Source organism: Cystoisospora suis (genome assembly GCF_002600585.1).
Source record: "Cystoisospora suis strain Wien I chromosome Unknown contig_7141, whole genome shotgun sequence".
NCBI classification, from domain to species: Eukaryota; Apicomplexa; class Conoidasida; order Eucoccidiorida; family Sarcocystidae; genus Cystoisospora; species Cystoisospora suis.
In genome coordinates this window covers 1-18,622 of record NW_027159927.1, presented here as the reverse complement: position 1 = coordinate 18,622, position 18,622 = coordinate 1, and the positions used below count along the sequence as shown (strand labels likewise).

Here is an 18,622-nt window from a genome sequence, read left to right as displayed (position 1 = left end):
CCCATGCCAAAGGCTCCTCCTAAATGATCCAAGATTCTCTCTGGGCACGGGTCTCGGACGACATCACGACGGTCTGGTGACATTGTGGCTGAAGGAAAGGGCAAAAGATACGTCTGTCATGAACTAAAGAAAGAAAGGCCTTTCTTTGTCGCACGACAGAGAGCAACTGACAACTCTTGCAGCCGTTGAAGGCGAAAAAGAAGAAAGAAGAAGATAAGAGACGAGAGGGGAGGATGAGTCCTCAGTTTGAGTCGGAAAAAGAGTTTACCTAGGGGTTCAAAGGAGAGAGCGAGAGACCTAGAAAAAAGAGGACGAAAAAGCGGAAGAAAAATAGACACAAGAGTACAAGAAAGCGAGTAGAAGAGAGAGAGAGGGTCCTGAAAGACTAGGGAAGAAGTAGCGGATAAAGAACGAGTTGTTTGAGCCGTAGAAAGAAGGTGTATGTCGACAGCTCCTTGTACTGTCTGAAGTTGACAAGGAGTCGTTCTCTTTCGCAATCCTCTAGAACTCAACTACCGAGCACGTGTTAGGCCTCGGTTCTTTGGGGGTGGAGAATCGGCTTTGATAACGAAGAAGACGGCAAAACCTAGAGCGCCGAGAAGCACACCGCAGAGGCTGGAAATGATGGCACGCGTGCGAAAGAAGACTTCGCAGAAGAAATATCGCGCAAATGGCGAAGGACCGGTAGAAGAGGTCGCCGGTGGATGTGAGGAGGGCAAATGAGTGTGAACGGGGAAAGCGGTAGAAGGAAAAGAATTGTACCGAAGAGGAACTGTGACGGACAGAAGAGCTGGAGGGTCCTGACCTCATAGAAAACTGTCGAGAAAATCACAGGAGGCAACGTGGAAGCAATCAAGTTAAAAAAAAAAAGCCAATGAGGTTGTACCAGAAGCGCGAGAGGGCTTCTCTCCCCGGCATTAAGCTAGTTGCCTACACATGCGAGATCCGCACATGTACATGCTCAGATGCGCTCCTCTTGCCCTTCCTACTACTCCCTAAGACAGCAGGAGGATCAGCACCTGATGCTAGCTGCGAGGAAAGGACATTGAAGAGCCGACCTGCCTGTTTAGATATCAGGTTGCCGACTGGCTAAGATGAGCCGAGACTGAGAAGACTCGGCCACGTGGCGTAGATGCTGGCCGCTACCGCCCACTTCTTCCCATGGGAGAAAGTGAGCGATGGCAGACAGAGCTACAGCCGCGTGGATCATGCCACATCACAAGGTACTACGTTTCGCGGCGATCGAGCCCGTTGATATGTGCGCCGGTGTCCATGTAGGTGTCTACACTAGTGGAGAGAATACCATGTAGAACGGACGTTCTTTCCCGGTACACGTCCACATACCCAAGAATGAATACGCTGCTCCTGCCATTTGTCTGGATATGGCCATTCTTAGTCCCATATAAGAGAGCAAGGTATCTGTCCCATGCTTCTCGTATGTAACGGCTTTTTTTGTCTCTGTGCACGACGTAGGAGCGCGAACGGGAGACGACAGCATAAGAGGAGAAGACCGCCTCTTAAAGAAGGAAGAAGAGGAAAAGGCTTCACATGTAGTGAATGTGGTTTCTAAGGCTTTGCTTCCATTCGTACTTAGTGTCCCTTTCTTTGTGTACAGCCCGGTCAACGGTATGACAAGCCACCTAGTCTCCTGACCCTGAGGGCCTTTTTTCCTCGGAATTCGTTCGTTATCAGCATTCTAGCACCCTTCCGGTCCCCCTTCTTCATCATCATTTCCGAGGTTTCTTTTTGACCTCGACTTCTCGCTCTCTTCTTTTCTGCGTGTCGTGAAAGGAAGTGTTTTCGCGTATGCTTCTACGCAATTCTGCAGCACCCATCGGATATCCGTTGTACCTGATTTGCCTGCGTATATACGCAGTAATCCACTGTAGCTTCTCACTCTCTCTCTCTGGATACATTTATTTTTTGAGTAAGCCACTCTCCCCAAGAGGAATGAAATCGATAGTAGAGTTCAAGGGTAGACATGTTACAAACATCCTCTTCTATCAGGCCTGCACGAAAGGAGGCAAGGCACTCTGTCTACTCCCGGACCGGGGGAGAGATATTCTCTCACTTGTTTCTTGGTCGTCCCACGGTCAGACCTGCAACACCAGCACTGCTACTCATTCTGGCTTTGTACTGTCCCTCGCAGATGGCTGCGAGCTTCTCAAGATTCGCAATCTCACCGGACTCCCCTCTACACATTCTGTTCCCGAAACGAAGCCGTTCCCCCGGCACCTCTGTGCAGGGCCCCACTGACGTGACGACTCCTCACTTGCTGCTGCAGTAATTCACCGTGACGGGTACGGTTGTTCAGGTCTACTTCGCCTTTCGCCGATTTGCCCAATCGTGGAGGAGCTTCATCAGCGGAGCTGGCCCGTCCGGCTATAAGAGCTGATAAACGTCTGACGAGCGCTTTAGGGGAGGCGACTACTTCAGCCTGGATGGTGTCGGGTTTGAAGAATGCGACTAAGCCGTGCTCTCCGGCCTTCCAATCCCCGCCGACCCACCATGCGCAACCTGGAGAGCCTTCTGTGGCATAGAGAAATCGAAACCCGGCATTCTGTGTTCGCTCCTCAAAACCGCCGCAGCCCCTTCGGTTCTAGCACAGGGGGGTACTTCAATCAGATGCATGACAGAGAATCAGGCGCCAGTCTCTACCTCCAGTCTGGCTACCTACATCGGCGTCGCCGGGCGTTCAGCTTTTACTTGCCACCCTTCATTCAGCTCGACTACGTACGTGTCTCTCCCTCATCACGCCTCTGCTAAACAGAAGGTAGGTGAGAAGCGCAACCATGCGTCACAGTGTTGTCCCGTGGTGCTACCTAAGATACTGCATTGCATATGCACGGTCCTGCGTCAACTTCGCCACTCGGTTTTCCACATGAAATTAGAACCTGAATCAACGTGGAAGCTGATTTTCTCCCCAGCTATGCTTATGCGGCAGACAGTCTCGGGAGTTGAGTTCGTGGCACCGACAGTGACAGTTATCGAAACTGGATTTCACGGGGCCATCACAAACTTTTCTCCCTCCATCGCATCTCGTCACACAAAAAAAGTCTCCCGATCGCCGACAAAAGTTCGCGCATTCCGCGGTAAATTCCTTAGTTCGTCAGTGTGGTCACCTCTCATCATTGGGACTTCTAAACTCCTTCCCGGGTCCTCCCTGTTGGGCTACCTTCGCTTGAGTTCCGGGTCAGCTGGACTTCGACCGACGACTCTCGTTGGTTGCTGCGGTAGTATTGCTCTCCCTTGTTTCTGCTCCCTTTGAGTCTGGTCGCATCCTTACTTCGATTGCTGAATCATGTCACTCCATAAGCTGGCAGTTTGGGTACCCACGGGAGCTCCCGAATAGATGGACTGGTGTTCGACCCTATGCTCGTCACAAGACGAAGCAGCCAACGCTGCACTTGTTGTAACACCTTCCTCGCGTCAGGTCGTTGCCGGTCTCTATACTCACTCCGCCTTCCTGCGCCGGCTCCCCCCTTGTTCCCCCAGTCGTTTCCCTTGTGTGGCTCCCTTCGCCACCGGTATGCCCCAGTATTCTACTCCCACTGCCTTTTACCTGCGTTCCCCGCCGTTTTTGGAGTCATCCGTCGAGACAAGCGGTGCCACGCTGAGTCCGGGATCTGATATCACCGCCTCGCGCCCCGTCCGGCACCTGTTAGCTCCCGTTGATCGAGGCATGACGGGAACGGCCACACTACACTTCAATTCCGTATTCGTGTCGGAACAGACTCTGACAAAACCCTCCGATGCAGGGAGCACACATATATACCTAGCCTACCTCGACCCGTTGAGATTGTACAGTGGCTAGTATTTCCGCTGGGTCTCAGGGAGACAGGAGGGTTGAGTCTCTACCGGTCTCGAAGTCAAATATGTGCCACGCGCAGTACGACGAGATCCACGGAGTACGGTAGACCACACCGACTGATGTACGGCACATACTGTTTCCAAGACCAGTTGAGAGCCAACCCTTCTGTCCCAGTGAAGATACTGGTCACTATACTGCGACTCGAGTGTGCACCTTGCATCCGGAGGGTTGCCTCAATGTGTGCAGCGACAGAGTACGGGGTCGAAGTGTAGTGGAGTCGTACCCATCACGCCGCGACAAAGGGGGACGAAGGGATAGCACAAAAAAAAAAAAAAAGCCGACAGCTGCCGGCAACAGGCTCTCCTGCAACAGTAGAAAGATTGACCACCTGGCTGCTGTTACAGCGTGCGAACTACCGCGGCAGTGCATTCCAAGAAACCTCGCACTGTCCAACAGTCTGCCAGCTGCCATACAGTTCCTCGCGCTCTTTCTACTCCCAGGTGCCAGCCGGGTGAGGACAGCTGCTTTGACCCGGTGAGCCGTCGATACTCAGCTGACTACGAATACACGGTACAGAAGCGATCTCCGCGATGCTTTTGACAGCGAGCGCTCTAAAACATAACGAGAAAATCAGGGCAGAACCTCCTCGTGAGTTGAAGATTCCGTTTTTCGAGGTCGCACTTTAGAGGAGGTTCATCCCCGGTCAGCAGCTGAAACGGGGCCCTACGATTGCCTGGCAGACGCACACAACCGTCCCTTCTTCCCGATATTTCATCGCTCGAGCAGCAAATCCCTCTGTTGTGGCAAAATCGAACTAAGAGATGAGGAATCTACTCGCAGAAATGGTAGGCGCTCGGCTACACACACAGAAGTTTTAACAGGGAAGGCACTGTGTTTCCTGCCTGATGGACAAGTGTGCAGAAAGAAAAGACAATTTATCATCCTAAAACGGCGAGTCGCAGAAAAGAAGTGAAGTGAAAATGCCGTCTTTTCCTGAAGCAAGTGTCGTGTTTGTGCCGAGACTCGAAAGTCCCGGCCCGACAACATAGTTCCGAGTGAAAAAGGAGAGCTCCTTCGTTTTTTACCTGTACAAAAGGGCATTGCTTCCAAATTAGCAAAAGGAAATCGGATGTACGACAACTTGATCACAGAAATACTCTATCGTACTGCCCACTTATACTCCCGGTTGCTTCTTCTGTCTCTCCCGCCTAGCCTCCTTCCCCTTGTGTTTTCCTCTGCAAACAAACCAGTAGAGAACATGTCTTTTGACACGCTGAACTCGGGCTGATAGCTGAACGCACAGGAGTAAGCGATGATGATTGCTGTCGATGTGGAAGAACAAAGAATGTACAGGCTTGAGATTTCTTGCTGTGTGTGCTCTTCTTACTCCGTTTTGTCTCTTTGATCTTTCCTGTAAAATGTCTTCATTACTTCAAGACGAGAGTCTTTCTCCCTTCAACAGCGCGATGAATGACACTCCTACACTAGCAAAAGATACCAAAAGTGATAACCTTCCGTTGAATCCTTCCTCTTCTACTTCTTTCTTGTCGTCGCTTTTTCCCTTTCTGGCTGAGTCGAACTACGATAGAACAACGGCCTTTCTTTATCTGTTTGTAGCTACCATTCTGCTTCTGCACGCCTTTGCTTTTCTGTTTTGGCTTCTGTACTTCCTGAAAGATCTAGCGACTAATAAAACCGCCTCAGTCATCCAGTCCGGGGCTGACCGGAAAACGCGGACAAAAGCGATCAAACCCATCGAAAGAGAAAAAGATCTTCCGGGTTCCGATGCGCCTCGGGGGCTTGCAGACTCCGGAGGAGTCACCTCTCACAAAAGCGTCTCGCCTCTCAGCGCCATGGCAAAAGGAAGAGGAGACACATCACTCCGTCGTAGACCGAAATCTTCTATGTGATAATTTCTTCTTTCCGTCCTTACACATCCTCGATTTCCTTTGTCAGTTCGCCGTCGCGCCTTCCCCGTTTACCCTTCACAGCCCGCCGTAGCTGAGGATGAGCAAAAAGGAAAGCGAATGTGGCGCTACGCATGAATGGCCTGCCCCTCGATTGTGAAAGAGAAGCGAAACTTTTGAACTTTACATCCTTCTCATTCATCCCTCTTCTCTGTTTCGTCTTTTCTGGTGTAAGAGCCCCATTGCGTTGTCCTCTCTGTTTCTTGTTCCAAGGAAGATCCTCTCTGGTTTTCTTTCTCTGATGACCCTTGGAGCAACACTCCGTCGAGCTGAACTCACCGGGTTGTTCTTGTCTCTTTCGCTCCTCCTTCTTGGGTTGTTCGTTCATGTCTAGGTGGCATTCGTCCATCTTCTTTTTCATTCTCCTTCCTTTGTCTGTCACCTTCATGTCGGAGTCTTCTACTATCGGCCAGGAGCAACGAGGCAACACAGAAGACCGAGAAGAAGAAAAAGAACAAGAAGGAGAGATGGGGCAGGCTTTGACGTATATACGGAGGAAGGATACACAGCGTATATCATTTGAAGATCTAGCTGAGGATATACGGGCCTCAAAGTCAGTCGACACTTGATCGGGAGACTCGAGTTGTATGGATGACACGTGTAGACATGTATATATGGGTTCATATGGAGATTCTATGTATATAGCCAGGTGTGTAGGTGTGAGAGAAGTCAAGTATGATACATCTGTGCCTTTCTCTACATACCTCCATGTGTGTCCGTCGATACAGATATGCCGAAGGAGATGTGTATGCCTCCCTGTATTGTAATATAGCGTAAGATACCACCTGGAGACTTCAGACAGATGGTGCGGGGGAGGTAGTACGTTTGCAGGAAGTATGCATGAAGAAGCTTCCAGTGTTGTATATCTCACCATGAGAATTTTTTTTCTCTGTCGTCCTTTTCCCCTTCATTCGTCTAGTAGGGGGAAGGGAAGTGTCTTGTCGATCTCTTCCTTGGTCTTCGATGTTCTTCAGCCGGTCTCTCTCTCTCGCCTTCTTTCACCTTCTACTTTCATCTACTGGGAGAGGGAGTCTGCTCAGGGGTATCTTTCTGTTGTCAAACAGGAGGTCGTTAACGTCTCTTCTTTTCGTGGGAAAATGAATGTCTCTGTATTCTTTCTATTTCTCTATCTCGCTCCTTTTCTTTTTCGAGATTCATTGCAGAGCACGAAAGGACCACTCCATGTCATCCTTACAGAAATCATCTCTAGGCAATGTAGATAGATATAGTTGGGTTGTCTACTTGTATCTCTCTTGTCTCACAGGTATGCCGTCGCACTTACAGGTGCGGGCGTCTCAGCAGAGAGTGGAATTCCTACGTTCCGAGACCCGTCGGATGGCCTATGGAGAAAGTAAGACACAAGAAAACCGACTCAACACTTCTTCTTCTTCTTGTCACCAGCCTTCTTCTGTTCACCTTGTCTCTCTTACTTGCTTCTCTAAAGTACATCTTCATTCGCTACAGAATTACACACACCTCATTGGCCTCATGTCTTTATGCATGTTTCATAAGAGGATGACTACGGTTTCCTCTGTCTCAACATTTACAAGGGGCTTTCTGTATGGCATGCATACACACGTGGGGTGTTAAATGTGCATCACCTCAGTCTCTGCTGACGCCCTCGTTCATTTTGTTTTACGCGCATTTGCATGCGAGGTTGGCATTAGTACAGTCGACTCTTCGCTAACTAGCGAGATGCCGTAGGCAAGTTGACTGAAGTGGAAGAGAACGGCACAAAAGATTTGCTAGCTAGTGTTTGAAAGGGATCTACTACGATAACTGTCTGGGCGCGCTGATTGGGTGGACTCGGCTTAAACACGGAGATCCTTTTCTACTTACGTAGCTCGTTATTCTGTAGTCAAGTCTGTGTAGAAATAAAAGTGGAATTGACATCTGATCGTGTTCTTCTTGTTAGCTTCCATCATCTCTTATCTCTTCACGTGTTAGAACTTCAAGTGTATGTACACGGGCGTTTTATGCAATGGTCCCGTCTGAGTCTCTTTCTGAACGTGTCTTAAAGTGGACTTCCTTGTCATAGCCTTTCTCTTTCCTAGGTCACCTTGTTCATTATGTTTCCTATAGGAGTCTGTAGCCGGGAGACTCATCATCTCTCTGTGAGCGCAAATGACAAGAATGAAAACAAGAATCCATGATGTATACCTTCATCTAGAAGTATGTTTGTATGTATGAGTATGTGTGTTTGTATGAACATGAATCTATGTGTAGAGTGTTCTGCCGGATGTGTGTCTACCGTGGGGTGTATGTACAGCTATGATCCAGCTGTCTACGCAACGATATGGGGGTTTTGGAAGCATCCAGAGAAGATTTGGGAGCTCCTGCATGATTTCATGAGGTCTTCTGATCCCACACCCAATCCTGCGCATACAGCTCTAGCTGATCTACAGAAGATGGGGTATTTAAAGTCGATTGTCACACAAAACGTCGATAATCTACATCAGGATGCAGGCTCTACTAACGTCATCGAATACCATGGAAGTCTCCTTTCTGTAAGATAACTCTTCCTTCTTCTTATAAGCTCTCTATCTCTGTAGAAGGAAGAGGAAAAAAGACAAGGAGGGTGTATTCTTTTGTCATGTCGTTGTTTTTGATTCAAATAGGTGTATTCGTCTGTCGTCTCTCCTGCTTTCTTTTTCGCTTCTTCATTCTCTTCCGGATAGCTCTTTATCTATGTCTACAAGTATGTAGTATACGTGACTGGGTATGTATATACATAGATAGAGATACGTATATGTAAGTTTACATCACTCTCGCAGCGGAACATGCAGAGATATGGACATATAGAGAGAGTTATTTGGATAGATGTACTTGTGTAGTTGTCTCGAATGCCAACGCAAAATGGTACGTTTCCTAGTGTATATACAGTGTGTGAACTCAGTGCAGCTAGATTATAGAGCTATGGCAAAGATAGAGACACGTAGATACCTTCAGGGTAGGGAGGCGACTCCCTAAAGTCGCAGGGTCTGTATATGGAATACAAACTCCCAAGTGGATTTACATATAAGAGCTTGCATACATGCATACTAATAGATACAGCTATGTTACTCTGTTACTTTTCTTTACTACTACCGGTTTTGGTCGTACATGCAGTTGGGTCACACGTCAGTATCCCATATCCTATAGAGTATTTCCTCTTTGTTCTTTTCTCCCCCCCGTCCTATGCGTTTCTTCTCTGCGTGATTTCTGCTCTTACGTCTCATGGGTTTTCTTCTTCAGGTCGTCTGCATGACTCGGCCGTTTATCATGTGCATCTGTCTATCTGTATCCTTATCTTGTTGGCTTTCTCATTCACAAGGTTCATTACGGGTGAACGGTATTCCTTTCTGTATTTTTCTCGCCCGCTGTCAAATACTCCAAGTGCATGCACATCAGAGTGAAGTAAGGATTGAGTGAACATGCTGTGCTATGCTTCTGCAGGCATCGTGTTACCGATGCGGCCGGAAGATGCCTTTAACAAAGACACTCCTTCAAGATGTGGCTTTCAGAGAGAATCTCCCTCCTAAGGTAAGGAATCAGAATGTCTCTTTCTTGCTTTTTCTCTTTTGTTCTTTCTTTCTTCCTTCGCGCCTTTTTTCTCTTCTTCGTTACGATTCGTTTCTCTGCAGATTGCGACATCAGCAGATCAGTTTTCTCTGGGATCCAGCCTAGGGAGGTGTATTCACATGCAAGTCTATATATATATATATATGAAGGTGTCTGTGTATGTCGAAGTGGTCCCGTGTGTGTAGACTTCTATCAGTGGCGTGAGAAGTCTTTACGTCTCAAAAGTCGATATTTCCTGACGTGGTTTTTTCTAGGCATCCTAGCCTGAGAAACCGAGAGAGAAACATTTATCTGTCGCGTTGCAGCCATGGATTGGCTCTCTTCATTCATTTCACCTATCCTTTCGTCTCATACATGAGTATGAACATGCAAGACGACTTCTCTTTCCTTCATTCTTCTATTCACTCTGTTGTTCTCTTTCGAAGGCTCTTTTTAATAAGCTCTGATGCTGAGTTAGATACGCTTCACAGATGGTGCGATACAAGGCCTCTCCAATGAGGGATATCTCCACAGCTGCCTCTCGACTGCGTCTTAGGCAATAGTTGTCATCCCGATAAGTCTCCTACGAAAGGCACCGTATACACCATGAGTGTGTATCTATCTATCTACGTATCAACATAGATACGTAGATAGATAGATAGATACGTCAGGTACATACTAAGGGACAACCCCGTATGGGTGTGTACGTATGCAAAGTGCTTTTCTCTCACCTTGTCGCTTGTGCGCATGCGTCTGTCTGAAACTGTATGTGTGTACGGTGGCTCTTGTTACTTCGGATGTCTTGTTCTTTTGCTCCTACAGTGTAGTTGCGGAGGAGTCTTCAAGCCTGATGCAGTCCTCTTTGGAGAGGGGATACCTCCTAAGGCAGTTAAAGACGCTAATAGAGAAGTTGATTTGTGTGATCTTCTTCTTGTCGTCGGTACCAGCGCTTCTGTCACTCCTGCAGCGGATCTTCCTTACAGGGCTATGAGGAAGGGCGCCAAAGTCATTGAGGTATAGACTCCCATACGTCCATGCATGCTTCTTACCTCCACCACATTTCTCATCTTCTCTTTCTTGTAATTTCGACTTCATATATGTGTGACTGTTTATGTTTCCTTGTATGGGTGGAGGTCTCCATTCGTGTACGTGTTCATTCATATAGACGATCCGGTCTCAAGCTTGTAGGTGTCAGGTCTTCGTTCTACGTAGGTACGCTTCACCTCAGTAAGATAGGTGAGGACAGAGACGTTATACGGTGTGTGCATACATTGCTAGGGCTTGCTATCCCAATCTTGCTGTCTCTACCTGATGAACATGCACTGGGAATCTGTAGAAATAGATGCAGATATCTCGGTGGGTACTTGCATGCAAGGATGGTATCGGTGTGTTACAGAGAAAGAGTTCTCTTAGAAGGGGCGTGAGATGCACATAGATAGATAGATAGGATTCGTCTTCATTTGAAGTTGCAATGTGTAGTGGGCGAAATACGAAGAAACCTCTGAAGCGGGTCATGCAAGAAAGTGTCTTCTGCGGGGTGAGATTTCATGATGAGAATACAACGTGATAAGCGTACACTGGAAGTCGATGTTGTCGTGCGCATATGGCCTTCTTTCTTTTTCAGGTCAATCTGGAGACGACGGGTCTAACGAATCGCATCTCCGATAAGTTTGTCGGAGGACGGTGAGTTAACAAATCTCGGTTGACGTAGACAGGGACAACAGGAGCAGAGAGTCGATGAACTGATTGAAGCGGCAGCTCTTCTGCCGTATGAGCTAACCAAGTAGACACAGTGCCTATTGGAGTTGTGCTGGTAGTCTTTTCCTGGCTAGTAGCAGCCCTGTATTACCGCTAAGAAAATCTCTTAAGGATGTAGGTAGCGTATACACAAGGGTTTGGAGACTCCTGTCTCCATCTCTCAACTAAGGTATATAAGATGTTGTATGCATAGATGACAGTATATGTATCTGGATATGTTTATGGCCCCGTCAGTATCCTCAGGAATAACGGTGTTTCCATGAAAGTCGAGTTCCAGTATCATCATTTTAGCTCCAGGTGAAGGCTTTCCTTCTACGTAGAAGAACGAGGTGTAGGTTCTACATTTTCATGAAGATGTAAGTCGGCTTGCCATGGGTGTCGTAGCTAAACCTGAAGAGGAGAGAATTCTTCTCGTTGTATAGGAATGCATGCACAGACACCACCCAGAGAAAGAAGGACAGTTATTTCTCGTACTAAAACGTCACGTATACGCCAATGTGGTTGAGGTGTCAGTATACATAGTGTAACTGGCGGAATCTGTATATCAGCGTCTATGGACCAAGTGAGAGATGAGATTGCATGATGCCGTGTCGACGGGCATCTGAGTGTACGTACGTACGTACGCTTGTATAGTGAGAGAGAAAGGTCTCATCTTTCTCATGTGGTGTATGTAACGTGTGTGTGTCATGTCTTGTAGGGCAAGCGAATTAGCAAAGACTGTAGAGGTTCTAGGGTCATCTTCTTCTTCTTCATCCTCTTTCGGCTCTCGTTCTTAAAGGAGCCTTTTCATGCAGATTTCCTCTCAAGAGTCGGGAGAGTAAGAAGAATAGCGCCATAAGCGACTGTCTTCTCTCCTCTTTCATATGACACCCGGATTCTTAGTTTTTGCTTCTGGGATAAATATTTTTTTCATAAGAAGAAGAGCCAGAAGGTGTCAGCTATATCTTCCTGCATGCTGTGATGATGATTAGCGTGACTCTTAGGACCCCGGGGGAGCATAAGAGGATGCCGTTTTACATGTTTGGTATTCGTGTATCTATATCATGTATTAAACATTTATATGCGTGGAGGGCATGTAGTGGACATAGTGTTAACAGGAGCGGTGTAAGAAGGCGAGGAAGCGTTTGACTGTAGAATTTTCCTTCTACAGTTCGCTATGGATCTACGTGGTAAACTCGGAATGTCTCAAGGGTTCCTCATGTAGACTGGGGGTGGATCGATATGGAGGTTTCAAGTTTCCAATGCCTGGACAACTACAGCTGGGGGAGAGGAAACAAGAAGATGTTCTTTTATCTTTCTTTTTGGTCCTTGACAGAGACATTAGGGGGGGAAGATAGATAGTCGTAACCTATGATCGACTGACACGTGGCTTGCTGTGTGTGCCCGTGTCTGGATGACTCGATGCTCAGTTAGAGTTTCCGATTTGAATGAAAAGAGAGGGAGGTCAGGTGGGTGTAAGGTTCCTTTATTCTACTCATATCTATCATGCTATCCCACCTCTGTCTCCAGGTGTATACATAGTGCAAGACGACTTCTTTACATGTGTGTATGAGGACACAGATGTATGTATGCATGTATGTATGTATAAATACATATATAGAGAGAGTATGTGTGTGTGTTTTGATGGGCATGATGATGAAGGTGAATGAGATACCACTGTGGTGTGTATATGGCAGGTTATTTCTTTCTTACGCTTTGTTGTTCTTTATTGATTCGCGTTTTCTGAGCTGAGGTGGAAGAAAAGACAAGAACGGAGGCTAGTCCTGTGTGCATGTACACCCTGAAACAAACTAGTTAGACCCCTCGATATGGGAAATTTGGTGCCCTGCTGACTAGGAAAAAGATAGCAGACATCTCAAGATCGAGCTATTGGGGTCGTTCGAGTTCTTAGGACGCATGTCTCCTACCACATGTTTGGTGTCGTTTAGTATGCCCTCCCCATGCATGCGATGCACCTGGGGTTATATGAGAAGGCAGGGACACGCTTTTTTCTTGCTGACATCTATGTGTCGTTCTATAGAGACGCAGATGGACCTGTGGACTTGCCTGTGTGGTACCTTGTCTCCGTGTTGGGGTCTGTAAGCTCATAGGCGCACCACGTACACTGCGTGTCGGCTTTGTATGAAGATTCTTCAGCCTCGGGCAGATGAGATGTCATTCTATGGTCGCGCCTTTCTCCTTGTATTCCGAGGAAATTTAAGGCGAACAGACACATGTCTATGTGTGTAGACAGAAGTAGATGTTTCTATGTGTGCCTCTCTCTCTATATACCTACCTGCACGTGTCTGTGTACGTCCGTAACGATGAACGCTCAGAAACGGTGTTCTCTATTGTTAGGACGTTTTGATGTGCATGCGATAGTCGGGTATGTTCCCTTGATTTTCTTGAGAAGAACCGTTGTGACTGTTGTCGCCGTTTAAAAGAACATCGCCTTCTCCGGAGTGGTGGGAGAATCGTTGTATAGGGAGCGGTGCCGTGTTGTTCTTGATCTCAGAACGTCTGTTCATTTCTTTTTCGCGTCCCCTTCCGTGGTCTCGGCTTCGTGCTAATAATAAGCTAATAGTCTTTCCGAAGCAGAATGAAACAGGTAGATGCTATTGCTCTGGAAAGAGAGATGAAACAAAGGCGTGTGCGTTCGTACTTGTAATGGTGAGGAGATAGGGAGATGTCTGCTTGTTTCTACGACAACTATCCTAGGCGACACCTTACGCAGCCAGCAGTGCGGTCCCGCCAAGTGAGACAACAAGCGAGCTCGCAGTAAACTCGCGAACCGCGAACGGAGGTAAGGAGACGGCAAACATTCATGTGGTCGGATGTGCCGATCAGCTTTTTATAGATGACGGTAGTCGAGCCTCCAAGGCATCATCAGTAAATGCGTGTTGCACATGCCAACAAACCGCCAGAGTGAAAGGCGTGCATCTCATCACCGCCGCGATAAACGTAAGACAGTTGTTATGCCGAGGAGGTGACTGCGGTATACACGGCGATACCTACGGTCGCTCCACGCGTGTATGTCGTGCTTCTGATCTTCTACATCCTAAGATGACGGCCCACCAGGCAGCTTGATCGCGAACTTCCCGACAAGTGAGGGTCCCGTCGTGCCCTCACCGTCAGTAGGCACAGTACAGCTGGAGTGGGACTGGGCAGTTCACTCACGTCCTCTTCGCGAGGACACTCAGTTGGTTCAAGTTCGATATTTCCTTGCATTTCCCTTGAATGGAAGAATTCGTTCTAGAGTTTTTACGAGTTTGATGCTGGCTCCTGAAAAACGCCATTTCCTTCTCTCGTAAGACGTTGACCACGTCTCTAGATTCGTGAAGCGATCCCTCTTGATCAGGCTCCGTCGCTGACACTCCGGCCCGCAGGGGAATAGCCGTAAAGCCTTGTTTGATACCCCCTAGACTTGTGTGTGCTCTGCTCTAACCGACAGTCAAAGACGGATCACTCAGTGGCAGCGTGTCACAATGCGCGAGCGCGTGGCCGTGTCGTTTGTGCAATGCCCCTGTTGCCTCCTAATATCGCGTGTCATGTTCCCCATGCTAACTGGGTACCGTGAAAGGATAGTTGACAACCAGACACCCGTGTGTCTACAGGGTTCGTTTGTAATTGTCGGATGAAGCTCGAATACCACCCACGCCAAGTAATTTTGAGAACTTCCACATGCACTGCCACTCGACCATGATCATCGACCCGTACCTTCGTTAGAGGAGGAATCAAGCGACAAACAGGTGTACACGGGAGAAAAAAATGTACGCCTTCCTTCCTATTCCTCTTAAAAAAGACGCCAGCAAAAAGAAAACGAAAAACAAGAGGTTGAATATATACATTTATATATGGGTGTCGCAAAGGAAGAAAACACTCTGCATGTCAACAGCCAGGACTACTACGTACCTTCTGCACCGGATTGATTTCATCTACTTCGCGCCAAGTCATGCAACTCCTGTTTTCCTACTACTACCACGGGAAAGAATTAGGCAGGATATGGTATAGCCAGAGCAAAAAGAAACATGTGAAACAAAGAAGACAAGGCAGGGATAGAGCAATAATAAGACAGATGATCCGGTGTAAACGGTGTCAGTGTGAATGCCGTTGTGTGTGGTAACGAAAAGGTGGACTTATTATGAAGCTTTAAAACTCTAAAGGACAGTGAGAGCTGCCCCCGCTCGGTCACCTTTCTCACGGAAAAGGCTTGCCGTGAGATTTTTGCATTCAAACTCAAGACAGTCGATTGGGACGACAGCTACAACATCGACATCGGTCAAGTCATACGCTACGCCCTTCTCACATTTCACCACTGCATTTGACCCTACAATATGAAGAACTACTGCGATAAGCTTGGGCCCCGTGTTCTGACCAATCACCGTCAACTCCCCGTCGTATTGCTGCATGCATCCAACACACACGCACAGACATCCAGCGAGCCACACTGGGGCTGGTTTTGAGAATTCCGCTCGAGTCCAACTAACGAGATGATATAGTTCGGTTCCCTTAACAACGCCGTGAGTCACCCCCTGACACCACTACGAAGCTTTCGGTCTCCTTTTTCCTTCATGGACTACGAAGTCTGGAAGAAAGAAGGGATGTGCTTGTCGACATATGACATGATGTACACCTCAGGATGCTTCCTAAGCTGTACACCGTGTGATCTTCCGTGCATGTGCCTCCTTCTGAGATAACAGGAAAAAACCCCTGCTCTCTGCGTATACTCGGACGTCGATGCCACAGTTGATCCCCGCGTATAATGCGTGTATCTCAACACACACATGAATGCACATGTGTGTATTTCTAGAGAAAGATGAGACGAAGAGTAGCTTCATGCTGGTGCGATTTCTTTTTCTTGAAAGAAGAAAGAAGAATCGCGGCCTAGTCTTGATACATACATCCACCTTTATATGAGTGTACATAGACGATACCTGTGAGAGAGGTAGTAGAGTCAGACGACAGATCGAAAGACCCGTCTTCTTCTAGACAAAATGTTTGGAAAGCAGTATCTTTACCTTGAGGGCCTTAAGGAAAGCACAGACACCCTGATAATACCGGCGATGATCTTTCTGTACATTTGTAGCTAGCTGAGTTCGACCTCCATTTGTTGTGTACTTAAAGTTTGGGACCGGTTTTCTTGGTTGAAAGTAGATGAGGGCATTTGGAACGGCTTTCCTGAAATTCATGGCACGAAGGACGACAAAAACCACACTATCTTAGCCAGACACAAGTTCTATAAACACAAGTATGCTGCTACCGCCCCGTAACTACGTAGTTAACGATGAACTAGTGGCTGGACAGCCTGGTGATCTGTTACGTTCCGTACAGTTGAAGACAAAAAGGTGGATCAAAATCTTGGACTAGCAGTAGAGCACACTCGTTCATTTTATAGCCCACTCTCAACCTTACTACTGCGGTTTCACATACACATCTAACATATATGTATATATATGTCATATATGTATATAGGAAAGACACGTGTGGACAGAGTCCCGTTGTGATTGGCTTCCCAGCCGTATGAATAAATATAGATACTTGGCTTTTACATAGAAATGTCTGTACGCCCGGAGACATACATGAGACAGGGGATAGCCCTGTAAAGATCAATAGACGTTGAAGGGGGTTGATAAACTACCTAGAAGTGATGCCGCCAAGCGGTCGCGGTCTCCTCCTTCCACGTTTAGGCTTCCTGTGCCCTACCCTATCACCAGTCGACGCCCTCAGCCCCGGTGGAAGACCAGCATTACTACTATCACTGCTTTCCTATGAACTAACAGAGACATACCCCTCTTACCAACAGAAGAATCGCGACATGTGTAGACGGAAGGAATGGTCTTCCATCTGCATTCGTCCACTGTGAAGCTGGCGACGTGCCAAATTTAGTATCACGCTGAACTGAGGACTGTACAAAAATGCGTGCACTGTTGGCAGGTCTATGATATGAATGCTTACCTCGACCAAGTAAGTACGACAGTTCCTTGGGAGGTGCAGTCAAACGTTAGGTAGGCACCTTCCAGATCTTCATCTATCGGATTAGACCCCTGGCGGATAACCGACATTTTCGCCTGTTGCTCGGAAGTAAAGCGACTGCGAAGGGACAGAGGATAAAGAAGACAGGTAGCGAAAACGGATACTCGTGGGAAGGGCAAAGGAACAAACTCCGTGACCGACTCACATAGTCTCTCCTACCTTTCTCTGCCCGCTGTATTTCTTTCTCCCCGACTATCGATCCATACGGCGAACGAACGGAGCGACATGCGAACAGGGATAAAAAGAATGCCTTTTCCGAGAGGCAGGTTTATCAACTTCTGGATTTCGAGTGGAGAGAGTGTCCGTTGTTCTGCGCTTCTCATGGCTATCCCTCTACTGCTTCCTGGAAAACCTCAGCAACTCTGACGGTGGCTCCAAATTGAATATACAGAGAGACTCCATTCAAAATAAGTCACAATAAGGAAAAAGGAGCATTCTATCACTCGACCTTGTTGGATACTGGAAATTGATTCTCGTCCGATAGAAAAACAGGAGCCCAAGAATCCCGGTAGCTGACCACCGACGATGGCTTGCTTCTATTACGGACTATCCCACTAAAGAGACCTCCTCGCGTCGACGGCGGACGATGAAGAACACAACAGGACCCGTGTATGCTCAATTACGAAAAACCTGGAAGAGAGCAAGCATGAAACGGAGAGAGGTATTCTTGTGAACACCGGAGCCGTTCAGCACCTGAGTGGAGTACAGTCGTCCCAATCGGCAGTGTCCTCGTTAGGGCAAAAAAAAGTCGCTGAAGAAGATGTAGCCGTCTTCTCTCACAAATTTCATGAAAAACAGGATGGCCAGACCGATGAATGGACGTAAGTTGATTGGGCCGGAAGAAGCGAAAACGAACGAAACTTGTGATACAGCAAAAGTACCTACCTCTCTGGCTGATCTCCCCGTGGCTGGTGAACTCCCGTCTCTCTTCTCTTGGACGCCGGCCATACAAGAGGCAGCTTCCGCCAGACGCTACTTGGACTGGTAGTTCTAAGAAAACAATTCTGTCTCTCCTCTGCGACACTGGGACCGTTAGCATACAAGGCTCACGAGAAACAATGCAGGATTCCGCGCGTTGCTCGCTTCCGATTGCTTTCGCCCGAGTGCAGTGCCGCCTGTCGTAAAGTAACAAGGACAAGAGCTGCCTGGCTGGCCGGGAGGCCTAATAGTCAGAGGCTTCCCAGCCCCATCAATGCGGCCCCCCGTGTAAGTTTGGGGCGCGTCTCGGACAGCACCCATGGACACAGTAAAGGCCAACCTTGTTGCTAGGTACCAGGAGCCATCTTTTACTGTGGCTGGATCAAGGAAACGATGCAGCGAGACTGTCGCTGCAGGATACCTTCTTTAGTCTCGGCGGGACAGAAAGTTGTACCTGTCGGTGTGTGTGCAGAGGCGAAAGTGGCGAAGACAGCAGGATACATGGGGAAGGCTGTAACCCGTACGGGGCGACTCTGCGTTGTCACTGTCAGGAGAGCCACTCCTGACCACGAAATTAGTATACGAAGAACTCCGCGACGTCGAGTGTGAGCAGACG

The 18,622-nt window shown here is 47.9% G+C and overlaps 3 protein-coding genes across 3 annotated transcripts; 1 reads left to right on the top strand and 2 right to left on the bottom strand.

Annotated features, from left to right (window-relative positions):
* Nucleotides 1-36: 36 nt before the first annotated feature.
* On the bottom strand, nt 37-857 carry CSUI_010323 (uncharacterized protein). The gene has a single exon (XM_068070428.1). The coding sequence runs from the start codon at nt 808-810 to the stop codon at nt 502-504; it is 309 nt and encodes a 102-aa protein (XP_067917598.1). The 5' UTR covers nt 811-857; the 3' UTR covers nt 37-501.
* A 3,985-nt stretch (nt 858-4,842) lies between these two features.
* CSUI_010322 (histone deacetylase sir2) lies at nt 4,843-13,824 on the top strand. Its single transcript, XM_068070427.1, has 7 exons — nt 4,843-6,331; nt 7,043-7,129; nt 8,048-8,285; nt 9,214-9,300; nt 10,141-10,332; nt 10,943-11,001; nt 11,774-13,824. Exons 1-7 carry the CDS (start codon nt 6,105-6,107, stop codon nt 11,850-11,852), a joined length of 969 nt encoding a protein of 322 aa, XP_067917597.1. The 5' UTR covers nt 4,843-6,104; the 3' UTR covers nt 11,853-13,824.
* A 1,388-nt stretch (nt 13,825-15,212) lies between these two features.
* On the bottom strand, nt 15,213-18,602 carry CSUI_010321 (uncharacterized protein; the record flags this gene model as incomplete). The annotated part of the gene is made up of 4 exons (XM_068070426.1): nt 17,974-18,602; nt 17,011-17,145; nt 16,074-16,233; nt 15,213-15,458 (listed from the first exon to the last, which is right to left on the bottom strand). The coding sequence occupies exons 2-4, from the start codon at nt 17,115-17,117 to the stop codon at nt 15,213-15,215; spliced, it is 513 nt and encodes a 170-aa protein (XP_067917596.1). The 5' UTR covers nt 17,118-17,145; nt 17,974-18,602.
* Between the last annotated feature and the right edge of the window lie 20 nt (nt 18,603-18,622).